Source organism: Thermobia domestica, chromosome 11 (assembly GCF_964235325.1).
Source record: "Thermobia domestica chromosome 11, izTheDome1.hap1.1, whole genome shotgun sequence".
Taxonomy (NCBI): Eukaryota; Metazoa; Arthropoda; class Insecta; order Zygentoma; family Lepismatidae; genus Thermobia; species Thermobia domestica.
The window spans coordinates 168,917,748-168,945,000 of NC_137464.1; the positions used below are offsets into that span (position 1 = coordinate 168,917,748).

General features: G+C 35.5%; 1 protein-coding gene across 1 annotated transcript in view; it reads left to right on the forward strand.

Moving 5' to 3' along the window:
• The first annotated feature begins 468 nt into the window (after nt 1–468).
• LOC145663700 (proteasome subunit alpha type-3-like) overlaps nt 469–27,253 on the forward strand; it is a 76,436-nt gene continuing 49,651 nt past the window's right edge. The window contains exons 1-4 of the mRNA XM_081729795.1: nt 469–625; nt 6,098–6,180; nt 15,411–15,534; nt 18,529–18,630. Of these exons, the coding sequence (XP_081585921.1) occupies nt 593–625; nt 6,098–6,180; nt 15,411–15,534; nt 18,529–18,630 (342 nt within the window). The 5' untranslated portion in view covers nt 469–592. The remainder of the gene's footprint in view (nt 626–6,097; nt 6,181–15,410; nt 15,535–18,528; nt 18,631–27,253) is intronic.

The following is a 27,253-nucleotide window of genomic DNA, read 5'->3' on the forward strand; positions in this document are numbered from 1 at the left end:
TAGTAGTTTGTTCACCCCCCCCCTCCAAAGTTTATGTGTTGCTAACGCCAATGGATTGTGATGTATGATTGTGAAATTTTAAGTAAAATAGGCATTAACACGAAAGCAGAACATATTTGTAAAGGAAAAATGAGACTTGTATCATTGTGCAACCATATTGCAAATATATGCATGAATGGTCGTAAATAGTGTTGAAGCACCAATACATGAAACATTATTCTAAAAGTAGAAAATTGTTTTAATTATTTATCTAAGAAATTTTATATTTGTATATTTTCTTTGTCGTCAATATCTCGCCAATCTGTACGTTCTAAATAGTTTCGTAGCAAACAGTAAATTATCCATATCTTTACGTAAGGTCTGATTAATTTTGACATATTTTTAACATCAAGCAGTAAGTGTTATCTTCGCTTTTCACTAGTCTCTTGAATATAAAGAAGAGTTTATACTTTAAAACAAAACCGTTAGGCTATGTGATCTGTGCTTTAAAATATAGGTCTATATGATATATTCGAAAAAGTTACCTAAAGCTTTTTGTGGATTTAGCGCATTTTGAAAACTTTTAAGAGTCTGAAATTTTATATTATCAGAAATGAATTCTATGATCTCTAACGTAGGCTCTGGCGTACGAAACTATTTCTCAATTATAATTTTAAGTGTATTCATACCTTTAAGATTAGGTTGAAAACAATAAGTAATGGAGAGTTATGAACTTAATTTTTATTCATTTTTTTATTATTTATAATTCATTACTTTTGATTTGTGACAATCTTATTACACTGTTTACAATTTTAATATATTCATGCGCCGCATATCCTTTATTATTACATTAAACAACTATATTTCAAACAGGCAAATTCGGCCATTTTGGCTCGTGACATTTTAATATATATGCTTGCTTCAAACAAAGTTACTTTAAAACAAATTTAGTGAAATAGTCCACAAGGCTCTATGGCTCGGACTTCCTTTATAAATCTTCCAAAAGGTAGATAACTGAAACTGAAGATTAGGTTTTGAATGTCCACACTAAAATTGATATGAAATCATTTTCGAAATTATTTTCTAGTTTAGATGTGCTATAAAATAAAAATATAAAACGTTCTAAGGTTAAGTATAGCAAAGTACAAGTTTGTAATTTTAATACTAAAGTATATTATGTAAAATAAAAGGAACGATCCAGATGAAAATATTAATTTGTTCTTAAAACATTGCTTATGGTAATATTGCGTTAACATGACTACATAATATAAAAACAACTACTGCGCTTTTCTCAATATTGCATCACTCACTCACAGCACTCAGCACAACATATCTAGCAGTTTAATGAAATATCAAGTTAAAAGGCATTTCTACTGTATCGCTGGACCACACAAAAATCGAAAAACAAAATTCTACTAAAATGTTTTAAATTACGTTAGATTAGGTTAGTTATTGTTACGTTAGATTAGATTAAGTTACTCAAGATTAGATTAAGTTACTCAAGATTAGATTAGGTTATATTAGATTAAATTAGTTTAGATTAGGTTAAGTTACTTTAGTTTAAGTTACGTTAATTCCGAAGTGGGTTACTTTTGCTACACAAAATAACATTTCATTATCTTTTCTTCACACAGAAAGATTCTTTAGGTGTTACATATACTAATAAACGTTCAGTAATAAATATCCCTACGCTCGAAAGCCCAACCTTTCTCCTTAGCGTATATTTGAGATTCTCAATAATACAAACAAATCTATTATGAATTACGTACCATATTACTGAAGATTGGTAATAGAACTGACGAAAGAGATATCTTGTGTACTTCGACATTATATTTGATCTGCGAATAAAGCGCCTTAATGGGATTTCGAGATGCTGCTGAAGTCAATCACATGTTTCGGAAACGAAGTGCCTAGCAAGAGCACTTGTCTTTAGCGTTACCGTCTTTTCTGTCCTATCTTTTAACGGTTCTGATAAAGAATTCACAAATAATGCATCTGGTTGTTTAGCATTGGTCAGCAAATACTTTTTTGCTAAGGCCTTTTATTTTCCATTGAACATAGTGTTTGGTTTAGAATTTTTAGAGAGTGGGAAATTGAACTAAGTCGAGCATTTGGGTGTAATGTTATTTAGGAAATGAACATTTGTGTGAAATTAACTTATGTATCTTAATTGTAAAAATGAAAGCTGTGTAGACTTCATAACTCATATTATTCATTTTGTGACAGCATTATAGGTTCGGCACTTAATAGAAAACAAAATATGAATGCATTCAAAACCAGCTATTGGCTTAGACAATCTATACAACTATAAAAATATAAACGACATTACATTTTCTTTGCGTTGCTTTTCGTTATTACTATTTTTCATGTTTTCTTAATTATTTTCTATCCACAAGACAATAAAATATAATAATAATTATAAATTTATAAACTGGCAAAAATTTCATGCAAAACTTACAAATTGCGCCGCAAATCGAAATGTAAAAAAGAAAGAACTCTGATATATACAGGGTGTCTCAAAAGTCCCCTGACATTTTGTAACTCTGTTATTATCAGAGTTATAACAAAATGTAAGAGGGGGAAACCGTCTCTAAGTATGATGTTTTCAATCGAAAGTGAAGGATTTTTTTAAAAATCGGACAAGCCATTTGGGCTGTGCCCTCTTTATGAGCCCAATGTTAAATCAAAATGCAACGTTGCCATTTACCTGGATCCACAACATAAGTGAATAAAATTACTGTCTCTTGCGCAAACGTGTCGATTGCCAACCACTATTTCAGACTACAGGAAGTCCAAATGTTCATTGCAATAATTTTAAAACAAGTATTGTATTAGCTAGTTTCTTGAACCTCACTTATTCACACACTAATCTTTTCTTTCTCACCCGTAGACCTTTTGGAGTAATTCCCTCTTCCAGACACCTCCTCAAGAGACTAGTTAAGAAAATTAAAAAAGAAGTGATCTGGGACGTCATAAGGAAAAGAAGTAAGGAAGTGAAAACAAGTGAGGAAGTGTCTAACCAACTTATGGAACATATAAAGGACGGTGTCAGTATTTTTATGAGAGAAGCAGTGATAAGAGATTTAAGAGAATGGGAAAGGAGTTTTGAAGAAAAAGTTAATACCAGATTAGCCAACAAAGGAAGATTGTTAGGTTGGAGAGAAGAAAAGGATAATAGGAACTGAGTGGTAGTGATAGGTGACATAGTTTTATCGGAAGAAGAGGAGAAGTGCTTAAGTCTAGGTCATAAATTTAAGGTTGAAAAGGAAGAAGTGGACAAGAAGGAATTGGTATACACAGTAGAACAAGCCATTGTAGACATAAAGGATAAGGACGAGAGAGAGAGTAAGGAGAAAAGTTAGGCAGAATATGAACAAGAAGGAGAGTAACTTAACGAAAGAAGAGAAGGAAGGACTGAAAAGATTAAGGAAAAGAAAGGATAGTGGAACAGGCGGACAAAGGAGGCGCGTTGGCAGTAATGGAGAAAGGATGGTACCAGGAGAAGCTAGGGGAGTTATGTGATCAGACATATGAGGAAGTCGGTAACAAGGACATGAAAGATGAAGTGTTGAAGAAGATAGTACAAGAAGGGAAAAAGGCGGGGATTAAAAAGATGAATAACGGAAAAGGAAGGATTCCTGTCATGAAATGTTTTCCTAAAATACATAAGAAGGACGTGAAGCTAAGACCAGTACTTGCAGAGATATCTATTTTGAACCACTAGAGGAGAAATTAAGAGAGATAATGGACGACATCAGAGAAGGACAAAAGACATGCAGAGTGAAGAACACGGAAGAATTGAGGAAGAGGATAGATGAGATTAAGTGGAATCAGGAGAAGGTGTTAATGTTTAGTGTAGATGTTAAAGCCATGTTCAACAGTATAAGAAGGGATTATGTCATAAAGGCAATAGAAGAGGAGATGGAAGGGAAAATTATACGTCAGTGAAGAAAAGAGAAAGTCATAAGAGCGCTTAAGACTTTGTGGGAAAATAGCTATTGCATAATTGGAGAAAGACTAGTGAAGATAAAAGAAGGTTTAAGCATTGTATCCAAACTGAGTCCAGTTCTAGCGGAAATAGTAATGAACAAGTGGGAGAAAAAGTGACAGAACAAGCAGGAGGAAAGTTACTGTTCTTTTGCAGGTATGTTGATGATTGTTTAGGCATATGGACAGGGAATAGAAATCAACTGGAGAAATATGTTGAAAGTATAGAAGACCAAGAGAAAGGCATATGGTTAGAATTAGAAGTTGAAGAAAATAACTCTATCAATTTCATGGATATGAAGATAGAGAAGCAAGGTGAGAAAGTGACTACCAGTTGGTATCAGAAACCGTGTTGGGCAGGTATTTATTGCCACTGGAGAAGTGATGTAGACAAAGCAACTAAGAAGAATTTCATTAGGAACATGGAAAGGAAGATAGACAATATCAACAGCGAGGAAGAGTGAAAGAAAAAAGATTTGGAAAAATTCTACAAACAATTGAACAATAATGGATATAGGATAGAGCAGTTTAGGAGAAAGAGAAAAGAAGACAATATGGATAGGAAAGAAGAGGAAGACAAGAAGTGGTATGGAATTCAGAGCATAGGCGAAAAGACCGAAGTGCTGAAGAAGTTAAGAAAAGGTGGTGTGAAGACTTATAGAAAAGGAGGAGAAACTTTGTTGAAGTGCATAAGGAAGAAAAGGAAAAGGAAGGAAAATCATATAGAGGAGCAGGAAGAAGGAGTGATATATGATGTGAAGTGTAGTGAGTGTGACATGAAATACATAGGGGAGACGGGGAAAAGGCTTATGGACAGATTAAAGCAACATAAGGATGATGTTAATAACGCTAATAATAGATAATAACGCTATATACAAACATGTGAAGGAAACGGGACATAAAATAGACTGGGAGGGGGCTAGGGGTTTAGAGAGAGATAAGAGAAAGATTATTTGAAAGTGGAAAGAGGCTAGAAGAATAAAGAGAGAACAAGAGGATAACTTAATGAATTGGGCAAGCGGTATGAATATACACGAGCAATGGGAGAAATATGTTGGGTGTGATAGAAAAGGAACAAGAAAAGTGCATATAAGCTATTAATATTTATTTATTTAAAATTTTATATATGTATTTAGTTATTTATTTTTCTTATTTAATATTTTCTATTTGTTATTTACTTTTCTTTGTATGTCATCTAATTAAAGAACTCTTAGAAAAAGTGAAAGGGCTCATTACATTTTTCTGTTGGCGCGGTATTGCCTTTATCCTCATTGGTTCCCTCCGACCAATGAGAGGGAAGAAAGGGCGTGGCCTTTCACTTTTTCGTGTATATAAGATCTGCTGTCACCTGTCTTTTCTCAGTGTTTGTGTCTGATGAAGAGGACGTTAGGTCCTTGAAACTGTAACACATTGTAAGTATAGTTTTTAATATATTTCATTCTGCTCTGGTCATAACTTACTCATTCTATCCCAGAATATATTAGTTTGTGGTAAACATTATCTCGTAGTAGGTAGGATTTCTCGCGATTCTTCTCTTTCTATAATTATTCACTTCCATTAATAATTCCGTACTTTTAGCCTAAGAAACATAATGAATAGTGGAATAATGAATAAAACAGCAAATCCATAATCTTACTGTATTTCATTTTAAACTTTTACTAAAATGTAAAATTCAACAGATATAGAAGGTTGTACTACAACGTAATCCGCTTACTTTCCTCATCATAGGAAAGGGACTGTTGTTGGAAATGAACTCACGCACCAGCCTTCTTCATCCCACATACACGTAATAACATACTTTCATTGTTATATGCTTTTATGTGGGTTAAAATTGGACAAGGATAAGATGGTGAAATCTATCAAGAGAAAATTATTCACTAGTTTCTTTACTGTAGAGTATATCTAGTACAAATATACACTTAACACCTAGCGAAAAGAATAAGCCTACATACGTGTCTGTAAATTCGGGGAGTATGAAAACACTGTCATGCAAATTGATATTTTAATTAAAGTAAACATTACGAGATATATTAAATCGTATTTCATTTTTATTATTATATTTACCTTCTTGTTGTATACAGTTTACAAAGTATATAATACAATATGTTTATTTTTCCATTTTTCCTTTCAGTTCGATCTCTACACCTCCGAGTACAATCCAGAAGGTCGTGTTCTCCAGATAGAATACGCACAGAGAGCTGCCAATCTTAGTCGGTAAGTCGATAAGTAAGATTTTGTTCCTGTGAATTGAAAGGTTTTACTTAATTTAATTTAAATTATTTAAAATAAAAGTGTGGTCATTTCTTTTAGTGCATCTATAGCATGAAGTAGTGAGACCGGAAACGCAATGTTTATTTTCGTAATTCGTTAACTAAAATCTTCGTATATATTATATTTAACATATCACTTGAACACACCTCTCTCGGCCTCCTTAAGATATTAAGGTCTGCTTTACACTATAGGATAGATCGTAGGAAATCTCACAATTTTTCCTAGAGTCAAAATCTCAATATGTATAAGAAAACATGTCATTTCCTTTGTTCTGAACGATCTTACGAGATTGCTCTTGTTTAGAGTACGCTCAATTTCGGAAAAGAAATTCGTAAGATTTCGATTTAAGCGACACCAGGTAAGAGAAAGTGAAAACAATAGAGACAGTTTAGGTACGGGCATACAATTTGAAGTACTCTCCAACTACTTCTATAAAAATTGTTGCGAAAGTAAAGCAGGATTCTGAAATATTGATATTTGGATAGGGCACGTACTAGTTGCTAAATAAATTCTTGGCCCGGCTACGGTAGGTCTCATAGTTTTAGAGCTATGAACTTTTAAGGTTTATATTTTCATGTTTTCGGCAGTCCATAACTCCGAAAGGAATAATTTGTGCACCCAGGTTAGTCTATACTTTTCGTTTTATCTTGGTCCCAGGAATCACCTCCCAAAAGTGTCGATGTTGTTTTGAAACACCCTGTATATGTCAGACTCTACTGTGTTCGACTCACTACTGGAGTTTGAATTCGATGCAAAAACCAGCATCAGTAATCAAATATTATGCAAACACAGCACGCTCCTTTCTGTGGGGTTTAATAAGTAGAAATATCACGTGCACACGACATGAAGGACCTTGATGTGTATAACGTGATATTTTTAAATTAATATTGAAACAGGAAAAAGTATATTTCTACCACTTCCGGCTTTACTTTTGAGAAATTAGAATGGAGATGAAATATATTCTTGAGACATTTAATTTATTGCAGAAAACCTTTACTTGTTATTTATTATAATTTTTACTCTATAGTAATCAACGCTTAAACCTGGAAGTGGTTGACCTCTACCACATCTGGTTTGAATACAGAGTGAAGAGAGAAGATATTACGTGTCCCTAGACAGCTAATTGAATTCCAAACAATACACGTCTCGCTGATAAGCGGAGTTAGGAGTTGTCTGCTGGGACGCAGACCTAGGTCTTGGTAGGTGGCCATCCTATAGGTGCAAATTTTATTTTTTGTCAAAAAGTTGGCGGCTTTGGATATTTAAATCGCATATTGAACTAGATTTCTACCACTTCCAGGTTTAATTGGAAGTTACGGATGGAAATGAAATGTATTTTTGGGATAATTAATCGATTGTAGAAAACAGTGTTTCGCTATCTATTAGAGTTTTTGTTCTGTAGTAATTAACGTTAGAAACGGAAGTGGTTGATACCTACTAATTTCGTTTGAAGTATCGCCTTCATCAACAACAAATTCTGTTCCTAACTTTCGACCCTTTACATCCTGAACAAATTGTATCGTGATTCAGCAGGTAGTGCTTGAGAATATTTGTCTCCAAGATGGACGGATTGAAGGATGAACACACAGGTAGGGTAAGTATATAAAGACACTTTGGAATACTAAACTCCTAAACTTAAGATAGAGAGTATGTTCGTGAACTTTTCAAAATAATTTTCCTTTTTTTAACTTGCTTTGAGACTACCTTAAATATATAACTAGATTTTAGGAAACCAATAATACTGGTCAACAAGGTTTTTGTCACAAGGAATCTGAGTAGTGTTCCAACCTAAGTCGAGGGTGCTAAATTAGAAAATGAAATCAGTATTTGTCTCTCGAGCTCAGTTTTCTTGTAACATGCTACACCCTCCTTATTCATTTTTTTTTAAATCGGGAGGGAAAAGCTGCATATGGTTTATTCTGCCATGGCTGAATTTAAGTAACTTGCAGTTTTATTGATTGAAATGAAGTTGAGAGAAAGTGAGACAAAATCGAGAAATGTTCAAGAAATTCCGATGCATTCTCCTGAGGTCAAGGATCATACTCCAGGAAATGAGTGACGTTTGGCAACATTGCCGATGAGTCACATTTAATCGCATAGAATTGCGTTATGATTCTTGCAACCTCTGTCGCAGCACAGTGAGTTCTGATAGCGTGGGAATTGGTTGCCTGTTGTTCTAGGTTAGTAAATTTGAATGTTGTGGTCATTCAGAAGAAGAAAACATCTCGTACCTGTGTCAATAGTGCAAATTCTTTTTGTTATATCTATTGAGCCGTGACTCACTCCTAAAGAAGTGTTACGAACTTCATTTCAGGTGTAAGGTTGGCGAACAAGACAAAAAATCCCCCCCCCCCACAAACACATATATGCTGCCTGCTCGATATATGTTAGACTCCTCACAGCCTGGGCAAAAGGTTCACGACATATGCTGTTCGCTGTTCCGATGATTTGTCAGGAACCAACTGATCATAAAACAGATTATTTTTGCTTAACAAAAATATCTGGATTGAAGTCAAAAATAAAGAAGAGTGTGCAATGCCCGAATTTACCATCTGCTGTGAGACCTGTATGCCACAGTGAGAAATTACTAGTACCAGTGCCTCCAGAAAATGTGATAAAGAGTGATAACGGGCATGAAAAGGCTTTAGAAAATGTGGGACCCACTTATACCGACCTAACATTTGAATCGTCCTGTGAATCAAATACTCCACACATTTTGACACAAGGTGATCTCAACGATAATGTTTGCAATTGAAATTTGTCTAATCAGCAATTTGAGCTTTTAGCTTCGCGATTGAAAGGATAGAATCTTCTTTCTCCCGATGCAAAAGTGAGTGTTTCATGCTCGCCTGTTTTTCTTTTAAAGAATATTTCTCGAAGGAAGGTGACGTGGGTTTTTGGAACAATATCGAATCCGTTATGGAGACTCTTGGCCATGCATGCAATGTGAATGAGTGGCGTCTGTTCATAGATTCTAGTAAATAGAGTCTCAAAGCAGATCTTCTCCACAACGGGAACAAATTTCCTTCTGTTCCGATTTCTCATGCAGTTAACCTTAAGAAGACTTATGAGACTTTAAAACTGCTTCTCACTCTTATCCAATATGGCAAATATAAATGAAATACATGTGGAGATCTGAAGGTAATTGCTATTCTAGTTCGCATGCAGCTGGGGTACACAAACTACTGCTGATTTCTATGCAATTGGGACAGAAGGGACCAAAAAAATCACTATTGTTTAAAAAATGGCCTGGATTTAAAAATGGGGCAAACACTCCTTTTGTTGACAATATAAAAATGTGCATTTACATCCACTTCTCATTAAATTAGGACTAATGAAAAACTTTCTGAAAGGTACGGACCAAACATCACGTGCATTCATGTATTTGCGACAGAAGTTCCCAAAGATCAGTAATGCTAAAATAAAGGAATATTTGTAGGACCGCAAATTAAGGAATTCATAAATGATGAGAGTTTTGTTGACTTGTTGAGTGATGTTGAGAAAATTGCATGGTTGTCTTTTAAGTGTGTACAAGAACTTTTTAGGAAACTATAAGGCAAAGAAATATGGCGATATTGTACATAAACTTGTTATGTCATATCACCATAGGGGATGTACTATGACACTTTAAATGCATTTCCTGAACGACGATTTGGACTTCTTCCCGAATAACCTTAGTGACATTAGTGACAAGGTGAACGCTTTCTAAAGGATATTTCTCAAATGGAAAAACTTTATCAAGGGGAGTAGAGTGCAGCAATGTTTTCTGACTAATGCTTGACCCTACGACAGAACTTTCCTGAGGCAAAGTTTAGCAGAAAATCGGATATAAAATATTTTAGTTCTTAATTTTTACTTACTTCTATACTGCTCATTCCTTTCTGTACTTATACCGATTTTCAAAAACTGTATGTAAGAAACCATTATTGCGAGACCATGTCTTTACGGCAAATACATAAAGCTGCCAAAGGCATGCACAAAAACTACTTTCTTTTGGCGCGGTGGCTCAGTGGTAGAGCGTTCACCTCCGGTGCTTGGGGTCCTTGGTTCGATCCCAGCTCGCGCCGCGTGAACTTTGTGGTGAACAAACACCGTGCTCGTGGGTTTCCTCGCGGTTCTCCCGTTTCCCCCCACTTTCTTCATTCCACCATTTCATTCATTTCTCATAATCACCGTCTCCTTTAGCCTAACCGGCATAACTGTGGGACGTAAAACTCAAAGATTTCATTTCATTTTTCAAAAACTACTTTTACATGAAAACTGAAGCCGATAAAAAAAATTTTGCAATTTGATCTAGATTCAGAACCAAATTTTCTTCCAGAAATAGTTTTTGTTCTTGTGACAAAAACTTTATTTTATTTTATTTTATTTTATTTTATTTTATTTTATTTTATTTTATTTTATCATTTTTTGTAGACCAATGTAATCTTCATAATTTCTTTTTAGACTACATAGATTGTGATATTCTTGCTATGTATTTCAAAACATCCTCCATCAGTATATTCGTAAGATTAGACATCATTGCATCTTAACACTTTTAACACTTTAAAGAAAGTGACGACATATAAACACACTTGGACATCACCAGACGGAAAAACACATAATCAAATTGATCACCGTTTAGTAGATAGAAGAAGGCAATCTAGCATAATTGATGTCCGGTCGTTTGGAGAGGCTGATTGTGACACTAATCACTACCTGGTAGCAGCGATAAAACGAGAGAGACTATCGTTGAATAAAGATAATATTCAATGTCGGAAAACGGATTCAATTTAAAGAAATTAGAAGAAAGCCAGATAAGAGAGGAATACCAGATTGGAGTTTCGAATAGATTCTCGGCTTGAGAAGATTCGGGTGCACTAGTGTTGAGAATACCTGGATTGAAATGAGAGATAGCATTAAAATTTCAGCAAAAAGAAAAATTGGGACACGCGGAAATACGTAGGAACAAACCATGGTTCGATCAGGAATGCATTAAACTAGCAGAGAATAGAAAATAGGCAAAATTACGCTGGCTACAAAAAACGAATGAAATAACTACACAAAATTTTGCAGAGATCAACCGGGAAACTTCCAAAACTTTTAGAACAAAGAAACGCGATTTTTTGAAAGCTAAAATTAATGAACTTGAAGATAATAGTAAAAATAAAAACATCCGGGACAAGCATAAGGGAATCAACGAATTTAAGAAAGGCTATCAATCTTGTGTTTATATATTAAAGAAATCTGACGGTACTGTTGTCACTGATACGGATAACATCTTAAATAGATGGAAAGATTTCTTTGACGATTTGCTTAACACGCAACCAAAAACTAGTGTGCGTGGAGAAAAGGAGATACACACTGCAGAACCGTATATTCCAGAACCCAACCGAATACAAGTAGAAACCACTATAAAGAAATTAAAGAAACACAAATCTCCGGGTATAGATGAAATTCCGGCTGAGTTAATTTTAGCTGGAGGCGAAAAATTATGGAACAAGATACACAAACTCATTCTTCTTATCTACAACAAGGAAGAATTGTCACAAGAGTGGAAAGAATCAATCATTGTTCCAATTCACAAGAAAGGCGACAAAATTGACTGTAATAATTATCGAGGCATTTCTCTTCTGTCAACATCTTATAAAATCCTTTCAAATATTCTATTAGCAAGATTGACCCCATACGAAGATGAAATTATTGGAAATTATCAGTGCGGATTTAGACGAAATTGATCAACTATCGACCAAATATTTACCATTCGCCAAATACTAGAAAAAAGTGGGAATACAATACCCCGGTACATCAACTATTTATTGATTTTAGAAAGGCGTACGACTCGGTTAGGAGAGAAACATTATACAATTTTCTTACAGAACTTGGAATACCGAGAAAGCTAATTAGATTAATTAAGATATGTTTAAATGAATCCCAAAGTAAAGTACGGGTAGGAAAATTTTTGTCCACGAGCTTTCACGTCGAAAATGGCCTGAAACAAGGAGATGCGTTGTCGCCATTATTATTTAACTTTGTTCTGGAATACGCTATAAGGAAAATCAAAGATAGCAACCAGGGCCTACAGTTGAACGGTATTCACCAGGTTATGACATATGCTGATGATATAAATTTAATAAGGGGTGATAGGAGGAAAATAGAAAGAAATGCGGAGATTTTATTAAACGCTTGCAGGGACATGGGTTTAGAAGTAAATACAGAGAAAACTAAATACATGGAAATGTGTCGGGACCGTAATACAGCAAATTATGGGTGCGTTAAAATATTAAATAATACTTTTGATAAAGTGGATAATTTCAAATATCTAGGATTAATATTAACAGAGGAAAATCATATTCACGAGGAAATTAAATGTCGACTAAAAGTAGGGAATTCGTGTTACTATTCGGTTTAAAATCTCTTGTCATCGCGAATTCTGATGAGGAATTTGAAGCTGAAAATATACAAAACGATAGTCATGCCTGTTTTTCTGTATGGCTGCGAAACATAGTCGCTTACTCTGAGGGAAGAACATAGACTGAAAGTATTTGAGAACAAGATTCTGAGACGAATATTCGGACCCAAGAGGAACGGGAATGAGGAATGTCAGAAACTTCATAATGAGGAACTACATAATTTACACGGTTTACCCAACATTGTTAAGATCGTCAAGTCTAGAAGGCTTAGGTGGGCAGGTCAAGTATCTAGAATGGAAGAAAGTAGAAACGCTTTGAAAGTCTTGACTGGAAGACCAATCGGAAAACGATCATTAGGAAGACCTAGGCGCAGATGGGAGGACAATAAGATGGATCTCGCAGAGATGGGAATGCAAAGTAGAAACTGGATGCAGTTAACTAAGGATAGAAGTCAGTGGAGAGCTTTCGTGAACGCGGCATTGGACCTCCGGGTTCCATGGGCCATAGAGTTAGTTAGTTAGATGACATATAAACATACAGTCAACAATTGCGTTGATGACGGGTATAACGTATAATCTGAAGGTAGAGAACAGGTACGGTTTATACGTTTAATTTTCACTTGTCCAATAAATCATTCTACGGTTGGGAATATCATAAAATTTCAGTCTGAAATTGTTTATTTTATTATTTGTATTTTTCTTATTTTGCATCTCTGAAGAAGAACTGATTCATAATAGTTGTAAGTAAAGGGTTACGGGTCACTAAAATTCTTCAACTTGATTACCACATATGGTGCTATGCGTACTTGGTCTATCAACCATCCGGGACCAATTCCGTTATGAGTGGCGTGTCAAAAGAATGAAAGTAATGAAAGTAAAGTTGTTGGAAATAAGTTTTTCCCATTTAAAATTATGTAAAGTTGATGGAAATATGTGGTTTTAATATGAAATTATGGAGTTTCTTTTTCAATCACTCCAGTCGTTTGGGTTCCACACTGTTAGAGTATCATTTGTTAAATGAAAAAGAATCATTGAAAATTCATAGTCAGTTACTTTGGGCCCTCGCCACACTAATAAGATAGCATCGTTGGGATATGGGTTTTAGGTGCTCTAGGTGCGTACTCTCACACAACAATTTGCACGCTCACTGTCTCATTATTGCATTCCTTCACATTTCATTTAACCAATCTGGTGAACAGAAACATTACTTTTTCTTTAACTGTAGGACCTTACGAGTGTAGAGTTCAAACAGCTGGCGTGATTGGAAAAACTTAACCATTTCATATTGAAAGCCACCTATTTCCATCAAGTTTCTTTCTTTTTCTTTTTTTCTTTCTTTTTCTTGTGTTTTTTGTTGTATATGTTTATGTTAAGTGTTTTAGATAGTAAAAGTTGTAATTTAATATTGTTTAAATTGTATGTCACTGTTGCGAAATGCGAAACTCAACTATGAATTTTCGACATTAGTTTGGTGCAGTGTACAGAAAAATATTCTCTTCAGATAAAGAGAAAAATAAAGGAGTACTTACCAGACTGTCCCAGAAGTTCTACATCAGCAGCACACCGACCTGCATGAGGTAAAACCTTGGAAAAATAGGTGACGCCACTAATAAAAATTGTTGGCAGCCATAGAGGACAGGTTCGTGGGATCAACTGAAGGCAAGTACTGTGTGTGTAGCGAGTGTTCCCGTAAAGTCGAAAAGGGCAATATTAGTGAGGACTAAATTTCAATTCGAGCTGTGCTACCATTTTTATGGAAAATGTGACTAACTGCAAACGCTGCAGCGGAGGAAATTTGTGGTGTAGAGAACAAAGTAGTACTGGATCGATCGACAGCTTCCCGTTGGTTCAAAAAATTTACTTCGAGTGGTTTAAACCTAGCGGACAAGCTCTGCAAGGGTAGACCTTCAATGGACATTAACGGCCCTCTGTAAAATGCTGTCAGTACTGAACCACAATCGAGTACATGTTGTGTTAGCAAGAATGGTTGGGGCATCTAAATCGACAGTAAACCGTCGATTGCATGTAGACGGAATAATTCAATTTCGGTTTATTCCATAGGGTCGTGCTGTAACAGATGAACTGTACTCTGAATAATTACGACGAGTATATGCTATTCTGAACGAGAAATAGCCGGCATTAACGAGAAGGAAGAGGTTATTGCTGCAAATTGATTAATGCTGTGAGTCATCGGTTTCGAAGTGTGACTAACCCCCTGGCTGAACTTGATGGGTTTGAGTTGTTACTTCACCCTGCCTATAGTTCAGATGCTGCATCCTCACATTATGGTTGGTTTATCTCTCTCACACATTTCTTGTGTGGTCGGCAATTCAGTTCATATGATGAAGTGCATGTTGGCTGTCGCGAGTTTTTCATTCTAAACTTGCCACCAGATTGAACTGTTGTCCCAAAGATGGGTGAAGGTTATCGAACATGATGTCCTGTACTTTGCTGAGTAAATGTTTGTCTTTGTTTCCGGAGTTCTTGTGTCACTTTCCTCCTTGTATGGTGCAGAACGTTTGGGACAGCCTAGTATTCTTTGTATGTTAAACAAAGTTATTTCACAAATTTCTTTTAGAAATCGTTTTGACTTATAACAAATAATCGTATCAGTTTAGTCAGCGTTTGATAAAATGTAGATTTTCGTTAGAGTACTTACATTAGATTAGACAAACGTATATGTAATTTAATTGTTTAGTAAGATTTCTAATTTTTTCATCTTTATACAGTTTTTGTATTGTAACTCGAAATAATATTAAAATACTTTTTTTTTTTTTGTCAGAACTGCGATTGGTTTGCGTGGGAAGGATGGCGTGATTTTTGCAGCAGATAAGGCTATTGAATCACCTTTATATGAATCAAGTGAGAAACGAAGAATTTTTACCGTTGACAAACACATTGGAATGGTAAATTAAATTTTAACATAGGCTTTCACGAAACCCATGTTTAGTTTTTGGTGTATATTTTTTCTCTTCAACAAATATCGAATACGTGCAGTAATAATATTCTCCATTCCTTTCTTTAGAAAATAAAGGGTAGTGAGCGTAACGTCTCCTATCGCAACAAAACAGGTCAAAACAGCCGGAAGTGAAATTTGTAATTAAAATACCTTACAGTAAATAAAATATCTACCGCTGGAGTGGAGGTTTATATGATGCTACCATAGAAGCTCCTGCTAAATGGAAAAGTATTGCCAAAATCTATTCCTTATTCGAAATTTCACTCTGATTTAATAAATAAGAAAACAACTCTGACATCAATGTCATCAATATAATCTCAAAAAGAGAAAACGTAGTTCCTTTAATTAATATTTTATTTTATTCTATATTTTCCTTTCTTTTTCTTTGTTTTTAACTAAAATTATTGAGTTTGAGAATAAGATGAAATTTTTATATAAACAATGGTATCTATCTATAAAGTTAAACTTAACACCTCTACAATAATATCCTTGTGTAAATTAAGAGTGATATTAAGAGCCTGACGTACTATAAAAATAATACAAAATTTACCACTTTTCTTTTGCTTGTTTTTCATAAGTGGAAAGTGATAATGAAATGCGATTTATCACAATAATACATAATGTTATTCTAGAACAGAAAAATTGAACCTGAAGAATTTTCAGTGTTGCCATTCATAGAAATTACAGTGTTGCCTGAATAACATTTCCTCCAAAATCTAAATTAAGGTAGCGACAAGAGAGATGAACTCAACTGTATTTGATTACATATTATTGCTGTTTTGGAATCTTGTAAACTACAATTTAAATAACATTATCCTTTAGTTTTAATAACTTATGTTAAAACTATATTGTTTATTACAAACTAAATGCAATTATTATTTAGAAAGTAGTTCACGGGATTACAAAACAACATGATACGTAATCGTTCCTCTAGCACTGCCTTACCTTAGATTTTGAGGGAAATGTTATTCTGGCAACACTGTAATGGCAACACTAACAATTCTTTCAGGTTCATATTTTCTGTTGTAGAATAACATTATCTATGATTTGATAGGTTGCATTTCAGTAAGAAAAACAAGCAAAAGAAAAGTGGTAAATTTTGTATTATTTTTACTATTTCGGGCTCTTAATTAAGTATCCACTGATTAAGCTTTTGTGTTGAAACTAGCAAGATGACAGATGAGTTGTAGCCAAACAAATTACGATTAACTCTTATTCTTTTCGTTTAATTATAATATTATCTCATGATAAAACACATATCAATCGAAACATCAAAAGAAAGTGTTTGACGTCAAATTCTTATGCTTAGTGTTCGAGATAAATGAATCTTTGTGGCTTTAAAATTATGTAGATCGTTACCATCTGGTGCAGATGATACTTTTTATTCTACTAGAAAGTATGAAAAATACTGTAGAAGTTCTGCTAGTGCAGGAGTAGGTAAAGCTGTATTGAGTAACTCAAACTTCGATATGTGGGGCACGGTGGCTCAGTGGTAGAGCGTTCACCTCCGGTGCTTGGGGTCCCTGGTTCGATCCCAGCTCGCTCCGTGTGGACTTTGTGGTGGGCAAACACTGTGTTCGTGGGTTTTCTCGGAGTTCTCCCGTTTCCTCCCACTTTCTTCATTCCACCATTTCATTCACTTCTCATAATCACCGCCTCCTTTAGCCTAACCGGCATAACCGTTGGACGTAAAACTCAAAGATTTCATTTCATTTTTTTCAAACTTCGATATCGACTCCCACTACCGGTTTATTATTTAAAATCCTCTAATAACAACAGTATTTACAGATATATTTCAATACAGTTTTCTCCATTAAGGTAACAAGTATGTAGCCCAAGAAAGTGCTGCCAAGGACAGAATCACTACAGAGCTCCGGGCAAGCAAGGTAGAGTGCCACAGGAAGCCCGAATGCTCCAGGCAAACAGTGAAGGGGTTAAAAGTCACGGAGCACCGAAGCATGCTAAGCAACTGAGGTTGGGATCCCGACAGAGCCCCGAAGCAGTCTAAGCCAGGTAGAAGGGGAGTCAAAAGTCAAGCAGCAGACTAGAGGCTTTGAGGTTGGATTTTAGTGCTCCAGGCAAGCCAGAAAATGGGAGACCAATTGATGACTGGTGCCTGTCCTCTGGGTGCACTCCAATAGATAGGTGCTCCTGGCGGCTGTGGCTCTGCTGCTCCCATTTCATCATGAGACTTGTAGGTGGTGCTGGTGTCCGTCGTATGCTTCGTGTAGTGATCCAGCGTGAGGTGTAATATTCTAAAGTAAATACATGTGGTTGATGTTTATAAACAGGCACTGGCGCAAATCCCGGGGGGATGAGGGAACATGTCCCACCCCCCAATAATCTGATTTGAAATGTGATTTCCATCTACATTAAGGATGAAGATCATTGTGGATGCCTAAGTAGAATCATACTAATTATAAATATGTATGTATTTAGATTTCAGAATGTCTCCACTGATATATATGGGAACGGTCTTATCCATCCCCCTCCCCCAATATTAAAGGCAGATCTGCACCGCTGCAAACAGGAGCTGATGTCATTATTTACAAATACTAGCAAGTAGTACATTACAATATAAATTTAAACGACTTATTGTGTTATTTTTGTTTAATTCCTGCTACCACTAAAACACACACACACTTCTAAGAGTGACCCACACATTACTTGCGTCTTAACATGAAACAGGAAAGAAACAAAAATCCTAAGCAATAATCAATCTGTACAATTCCATCCTCAAGAAAGAGAAGAGAGTTAAATATTTTTTAAGCGTACAGTATGTTTATTAAGTAGCTATGTTTATTAAGAGTTAATATGTACTTTGTTAATGATTGTCCCGAAATTTGCCATATCCTGTGGATATTTTGTATTAATACTATGTTCATAAGAAAATGTATAATTTCAGTGTATTCCATTCAATTAATGAACTTTTTTATTTTAGGCTATTTCTGGTTATTTGGCAGATGGACGAAAAATTGTAGAAATTGCCAGAAAAGAAGCTAGTAGTTACAGGTCCTTCTATGGTATCCCAATATCAGTGCAAGTAAGATCTTCTTTTGTGTTCTAATAGTTACTACGAGCGAAATCCAGTAAATAAGCCGCCCCGAGCCTTCTTTCTCCTCGAGAAGTCGTAAACCAACTGGATAAACCAAACACGAGTTTAACATGAGAGCAATCCATAGGCCAAAATCCTGCAAAAGGCACTTTTAGAATTCTAGCAGGAAATTCGGATGAGCAGTTCACTCTGTAGGAGGTTAGGACAATCAATGCAAAAAAAAGAAAAGAAAAAAGAAAAGAAAAAGAAAAGAAAGAAAAAGAAAGAAAGAAAGAAAGAAAGAAAGAAAAAACTCAGGCATTGATGAGATTGAAGTGTGCCTCCAAAAAGCAACCTGGATCCTTCATCATTTGGCCTCCTTCAGAACGACAACGCAAACCAATCCTGCCTAATACCCTTGGTTGGGTAGAAGCCACTTTGTCATTCATCGTACAGTCCCAGCCGCTTGCTCAAGGAATTCCTTCTACTTCCGGCATTGCTAAAGACAGCCCTAAAGAAGTTTCCCGTATGCAAAACATGCATTTTTTCCAACAGAAATTTTCTTAAACCTTGTAAAACTGCGTGACTAAAGATTCAATGTCTCGGATAAAGTAAGCCTTTTTCTTTATGTTTTCAGTTATATTATTTGTTTCTCATAAATATCTCTACTCGTGGCTTCCAGAGGAAACTTTTTTTCCCGACTTACCGTTGTTGAAATAACAGAAGATACAGAAACAAAACGTAACGGGCTCTACTTACTTCTTATTCATAAACTATATTCTATAGACGGTGGAGGGAGAACTGTCCTTTATCAAGGTATTGCGTCTTGACATAAGATTTCGGTTCTTCACTTCTTAACACAAACATTCAGTTTCCGAGAAACTAGTACTTCCCTCCGCCGAAGTAAAATAAAACCTTATTCTTAATGAGTTTTATAACTTGAGGTGCCTCTTAAGTTCGTGAAATTCCTCATACTGCGATCTCTGTGAGGCAATTATCGACGCCAGTGGTTTACATGTTTAATGATAACGATCCTTTATATCAGTGATAGCCAAACGTCGGTCCACGGCCCGAATTTGGCCAGCAATTATGTTTAGCAATTTCATGTGTAACAGGAAGATAGTAGCCATCATAATATACCTGAACTGTGATTTCACTTTTAACTGTTAGAAAAGTTTCTTAAGGTTTTAATTAGCAAACTCATTCTGCAAGGGAAAGTTGTTGGTACCAGAATGACTTTTGGAAAATGCAGGTTTTACTAAGTTACATTTAAATGTTCGTAAATCAGGCCATAATTGGAGTAGACATATGCAATCAGAAGGCAAATAATTAGTACTTAATAATAATTCAGAAAATTATCCTGGTATACAAAAAAGAAAATTTCTGTCACAAGAACGAAACAAACTGTTACCGGAAGATAATTTGGATCTGAATCTAGATCAAATTGCAGAATTTCTACACCAGCCTTGGCTTTCATGTGAAAGTGATTTTTGTGTATGCTTATATGTATTTGCCACAAATACGTATATGATCTCTCAGCAATACTTTCTTACACAAAGTTTTTCAAAATCAGTATTAATGCACAAAGGAATCAAAGAAATGAGCAGCATATAAGTAAGTAAAAATTAAGAAACTTTCCTAAAAATGTTTTTTACCCTATTTCCTGCAAAACTTTGCCTCAGAAAAGTCCCGTCGTAATGTCCAGCAATAATCAGACAACATTGCTGCACTCCACTTCCCTTGTTAACGCTTTTCCATTTGAAGAATATCTGTTGAAAGCGTTCCGGGAAGAAGTCCAAATCGTCGTTCAGGAAATACAGTTTAAGTGACATGTTACATCCCCTATGGTGATATGATATCACAAGTTTATGTATACACGACTCCAAAAGTGCATTACCACCTGCTATTCTCCTTCTCCTGCAATAGCAGGCAACCCAAAAAGCTCGGCGCTTCGGTTGGTTGCGAATTCGAAAGGCGTTGGACCAAACGTCAATTTTGTATCAAATATATCAGTGTAGCAAACTGCAAATAAGAGAATAAAACAAATTGTTAACAATGACAATTTTATTATCGTGACGGAGTTGGATGACATCAAAAATTACAAAATGTTCTTACTTAAGCAGTTCAAACAAGATGAATGGCTAGAAACAGATATCACAGGAAAACATTTCTCTCCTTCGCCCCGAAAAAAGAGTCTCATAATAAAAGAAAGAAAAAAGAGGTTTAATATATCATGCAAAGGTTTAATATAAAAGTCCTAATCAAAATTTTAAAAGTTGACACCCGAAAGGCAAGAACAACTGAACCGAAATGAGTGAAATTGTGCACAGATATTGCAGACGTAAAATTAGGGAATACAGATTTCGTATTTTATGAAAAAACGGTTGGGTGGGGCATGGGCCCCTCCAAACATGTGATCACGAAACATCAAAAGTGTTGGTAGCAGTGTGTCAGATGTGTGTAAAGAACATGAAGAATTGCAGCGAAACTTTACGTATGGACAATACGAAAAAACAAACGAATACGTTTTTTAATTTTCTGCAGAAAAACGGTTTTAGGGGGCAAAAACCCCCACCCAAAATTTTGACAATTGACTCCGAAAAGGCAAAAACAAGTGAACCAAAGTGAATTAAATTGTGCACAGATATTGTAGATGTAAAATGACAAATAACGGGTTTCGTATACTCCTGCAAAAAATTGTTGGGTAGGGCAGAGACCCCTCCAAACCTTTGATCACGAAATATTGAAAGTGCTAGTAACAGTATGTCAAATGTGTGTAAAGCACATGAAGACTTGCAACGAAACTTTGTGTATGGGCAATACGCAAAAAATAAACATATACTGTTTGTTATCTTCTGAAAAAAAAGGTTTTAGGGGGCAAAAGCCCCTACCCAAAATTTTGAATGTTGACGCCCGAAAGGCAGGAAGAAATGAACCAAAGTGAATGAAGTTGTGCACAGATATTGTAAAGATAAAATGAGGGAATACGGGTTTAGTATATTCCTGGGAAAAAAGGGTTGTTTAGGGCACCGACCCCTCCAAACCTTTGATCACGAAATATCGAAAGTACCAGTAACAGTATGTCAGATGTGTGTGTAAAGGACATGAAGAATTGCAACATAATTTTGTGTATGGACAAAACGCCAAATATAAACGCATACAGTTTTTTTTATTTTCTGCGGAGAAACGGTTTTTAGGTTACAAAAAACTCACCCCAGAATTTTGAAAGTTGATGCTGAATTGTTAGAGGAAGTGAACCAAAGTGAATGTAATTTTGCACAGACATTGTAGACGTGAAATAATTATACGGGTTTCGTATTTTCCTTCAGAAAACGGTTGGGTGGGGCACCGAACCATCCAATCCTTTGATCACGAAATATCAAAAGTGCTAGTAACAGTATTTCAGATGTGTGTTAAGTACATGAATAATTTCAACATAACTTTTTGTATGGACAATACGCAAATAATAAACATATACTGTTTTCCATTTTCTGCGGAAAATCGGTTTTAGGGGGCAAAATCTCCCACAAAAAATTTTGAAAGTTAACATCCGAAAGGCAAAAAGAATGAACCAAGGTGAATGAAGTTGTGACAGATTTTGTAGGCATAAAATGAGGGAATAAGGTTAAGTATATTCCTGGAAAAAAGGGTTGTTTGTGGCACCGATTCCTCCAAACCTTTGATCACGAAATATCGAAAGGGTTAGTAACAGTATGTCACATGTGTGTAAAGGACATGAAGATTTTGAACGAAACATTTTGTATGAACAATACGCAAAAAAATAAACGAATACGTGTTTTTTTATTTTCTGTGGATAAATGGTTTTAGGAGGCAAAAGCTCCCACTCAAAATTTGAAAGTTGACGCAAGAAAGACAAGAAGAAATGGACCGAAATGAATGAAATGTGCACAAGTATTGTAGAGGTAAGATGAGGGAATATGTGTTTCGTATTCTTCCTGCAAGAAAAAACTGTTGAGTGGACCGAGGCTTTGAGGGGCTAGAGGGGTGGACAAAAGCGAATGAAATTGGGTGTGTAAACTATGGCCCTTCATGTTTCACGTGTGTCGTGTCTGCATCCGATTTCTTTAAATTTTTCAAATCAACTACAAGCACAAACAGTATAGCGTTTTTTATAGTATTTCAGAAGGCAATTTTAACCCTTATAAAGTTTTTGCGCATAAACAAAAATACGTGTCGATTTATTTCCACTTTGCTCTTGATCTGCCAAATTTAAATCAAAACGGACAGGGACACTTGGGAAACACGAAAGGGCTTATTTTACAGAGGGTGCATATAATATCTACACACAATTTCATTTGCTTCGGTCCATTCCTTCCTGCGCTATTACGGAAATATTTACTTTTTTTCGGATGGGGCCTAGGCCCCAACAGTGTTTTTCCACTGAAGCTGAAACACGTTTCATTTATTGTTTTGGAATATACGAAGTTTCGTTGCAATTCGAAATATTCTTTAGAAACGTCTGACATATGCTTATTTGCAATTTTGATATTTAGTAATCAACGGTTTAAAAGGTCCGTGCCTCACTCAACCACTTTTTTCCAGGATAATACGAAACCCAATTATCTCATTTTCGTCTACAATATTTGTGCACAATGTAATTCAATTCGGTGCAGTTCTTCTTTCCTTTTGGGCCTCAAATTTCAAACTTTTGGGTGTGGCTTTTGCCCCCTTAAAATCGTTTTTCTCCAGAATAAGAAACCGTATTCGTTTTTTTTTTTTCGTATTGTCCCTACACAATGTGTATTTCCAATTCTCCATGTCCTTCAAGCACTTGTGACATACTGTTATTAGCACTTTTGAAATTTTACGATCAAAGTTTTGGAGGGGCCTGTGTATCATCTAAACTGGTTTCTTTTTTCCCAGGACAACACGAAACCTGTATTCCCTAATTTTATGTCTACAGTACCTATGCACAATTTCATTCACTTCAGTTCACTTCCTCTGACCATTCGGTCTCAATATTCAAAATTTTGAGTGGGAGTTTTTGCCCCTAAAACCTTTTTTCCGCAGAAAATAGAAAACCCGTATTTGTATATTTTTTCCATACTGTCCCTACACAATGTGTCGTTCCAATTTTCCATGTCCTTCAAGCACTTCTGACATACTGTTATTAGCACTTTTGATATTTCACGACCAAAGTTTTGGAGGGGTCTGTGTCCCACCTAAACGGTTTTCTTTTTTTTTTTCAAGAAAATAAAGAACCTGTATTCCCTCATTTTATGTCTATAATATCTGTGCACAATTTCATTGACTTCGTTTGACTTCCTCTGGCCTTTCGGGCCTCAATTTTAAAAAATTGGGTGGGGGCTTTTGCCCCCAAAATCTGGTTTTCCGCAGAAAATAGGAGATACGTATTCGTTTATTTCATGTGTAATATCTACCTGCCAAATTTGATCAAAATCGAAGTGTTACACATCGGAAGTGTTACTTGTTAGTAACTAATATTTCTTTAAAATTTTGGAGGCGCGGTGGCTCAGTGGTAGAGCGTTCACCTCCGGTGCTTGGGGCCCCATTTTCAATCCCAGCTTGCGCCATGTGGACTTTGTGGTGGACAAACACCGTGCTCTTGTGTTTTCTCGGGGTCCTCCCATTTCCTCCCACATTTTTCATTCCACCATTTCACTTATCTCTCATCATCACTGTCTCCTTTAGCCTAACCGGCATAAACATGGGACGTAAAACTTAAAGATTTCATTTGATTTTTTTTCTTTAAAATTTTATGAACAAATAGTGGGAATTAAAGATTACCGGTATATAAGCGAAAAATTGAGATATAGCTATTGCAAGTTTCGTGTCCTTTCAACATTGAAGGAAATGACGGCACAGGTATTTGGATTCAAGGTAGACATGAAATTTGAAACTGAGATTTCACTATATTTCTGTCATCTTTTTAATGCACACTGTAAAGTTCTTAAATGTTAATTAAGTCAGGATTTTGCATCCAAATTAAGTTGCAACATAATAATTGCTAGAAAACCCGAATTGGCATCGCGAATTTAAGATTAGTCGATACTTTAGATAGCATGGACAAAAGGTGAAGAGTGTAACCTAAGTGTGTGGCCAAGTAGGTTGCGAGGCGATTTAATAAATTGCATGTCTTCTACTCGCCAGAGTCCACCTCAACCGTTTCATTTTGTTTTAAAACAAAACACTTTTATCATTAGTTACATTAGCATACAGTACATGAGTTACAATTTATATTATGATAGAATATACTACGAGTTTTAATAGAAAAGTGCAGATACTCGATAATTATTACGTAGTAAGATTTCAATAGATTCAGTGCTTGATCGTGACGTGTGTGAAGTTGTGAAATAATTATCACCCTTCCTTTGACGCTCTGATATACACTGGATAAAATGGGTTTCAATCCTACTTTATTTACACTGGATAAAGTTGGAAACTATGCTTTAGTCCCTACCTTGACATTATCCTGTTTCGGCGGCTAGGTTTCCGAGACGAGACGAGATGTCTCTTGAAATTCCTCGTCTCGTCTCATGTCTCAAAAATGCAAACACAGTTTTTGAAATTGTTTAAAAATTTATAAACTCGGAATAAATTATTGCCTTCGAAAGTATACAAGCGTTTATTATTTCAAACGAGAACTATCCTAAAAACAAGGAATACATAAAGTTATTTTTTAATGATTCTTACAAACAGCTTTCATTTCCATTTTCCAATCGATTCAAGTTTAAATATTTTGTGATAGTGTTCCAGATTCATGTAAAATGTTAAACCATTCATCGAGATAAGTGTTTCAGAAGATTTCATTCCGAGGGCTGGTGGTTATATGTATGTATAAAAATCCTTTATAGAAATACAAGTTCTCTTAATGCCAGTTTCATCAGTGACTAACCATTGTTTCATGAGTTTTCTCGTTCCGAACAAAGACACAAACGTGTGAGCCTTTTTCTGTCTGAGTTTGAAAGGATGCTGGTTTGACAATAAAATTTAGCTTATTTTTATTGTTTTATGATATTATTCGAACCAAAGCCATTTTTGGAATCGGAAAGTCATATAGGTTGCATTTCTTAATAATTTATTTCATACACACTACAGATAGAACTACTCATAGCATTTTAATTACACAGCACATAGTTCTTTGACATAGAAGGAAATCTTTGGTTATAGCAACATCCAGTATTACCAATGGGCATTTCCCCTCATCCTCCTTATAATTAGCACACCATCAACAGATGTAGAACATTGTCGAACATTTCTCGAACCACTTCATCACACTCCTGGCCTTGTGACATGGTGCATTTTCTTGTTGAAAAATGCCACTATCGTTGGGAAACATGGTTGTCATAAAGGGGTGTACGTAGTCTGCAAGCGGTGTGCGATACTCCTCGGCCGTCATTGTGCCTTGCTCGAGCTCCAGAAGACATATTGATGCTCACGTGAATGTTCCCCAGAGCATTATTATTATTATTATTATTATTATTATTATTATTATTATTATTATTATTATTATTATTATTATTATTATTATATTTGAAGCAAAATCAAATATCACGACATTAGTTATTAGTTTTAATTAACTGAATTGAGCTGAAAATTAAATCTTGATTTCGAAAGATTAACTATTAAGTTTATCAGTTCTGTACCTTTCTAAAGTAATAAATGCTGGAATTGGTTTCAAGGCTGTTTCTGAGTGAATACTTTCTTCAAAATAATATTAAAAATTATAGAAAGATTTTCGAGACATTCGAGTCGAGTCGGGATTTTTACGAACAGTCTCGACTCGACTCGTGTCTAGACTCGAAAATTCGAGTCGAGAAATACGTTTGTCTCGACACATCTCGAATTTACGAAGTGTGTCTCGACTCGAATTCCAGTCGAGATTCGAGACATGTCGACTCGTGCGCATCCCTAAATATTCATATTTTAAATGTGCAATACTACCTCGCGGAAAATGACACCGAATTAATTTACCAAAGTCTACTTTCTTCTTGTTAGATTAGTGATCGTTGTTTAGGTTAGATTATGCAAAGTCAGATATGGTTATGTATGTTTACACTTTCGTTTCTTTCTTTCAAAATGTATTCCTATCTATTCCCATTTATTATTAATAATTTATTTCTTGCATTTATTATTAACTATCTGAAAAACCTATTATTCACATGGTGGCTGTATTTGGAAGTGAACGCCTGTAGTAGTATCACCGTTGATTTCAGCGAGTGCGAAAACTATGGATTTGACATTAATATCGGTCATTTTGGATTTTTTATATGTCAGGGTATCCCCTCTTGTACCCCGACCCGCAACCAAATGGGGTGAATTTGGAAGTTAATGCAATCGGAGTTTCACCATTGATCTCAGAAACCGCCAAAACTATGAATTCGACACTAATATCGGTCATTTTCTACTACTTTTACATGTCCCTGTAAACGTCTCCTGAAACCCCCTGATTCGAATTAAGAAAAAAAAGAACGCTTCATCTTGACCTGGAACCTGGACCAAGGTACCCAAGATCAAAATTTTGTAACTCTCGGTCCTCTCGTCTGGTCTCCAGGCAGCACACAGATACATATAGTGATACGCACGAGACGAGTCGAGAAAGGATTTTTCTGACAAAATTCGAGTCGAGACACGGCTCTTCCAATAGTGG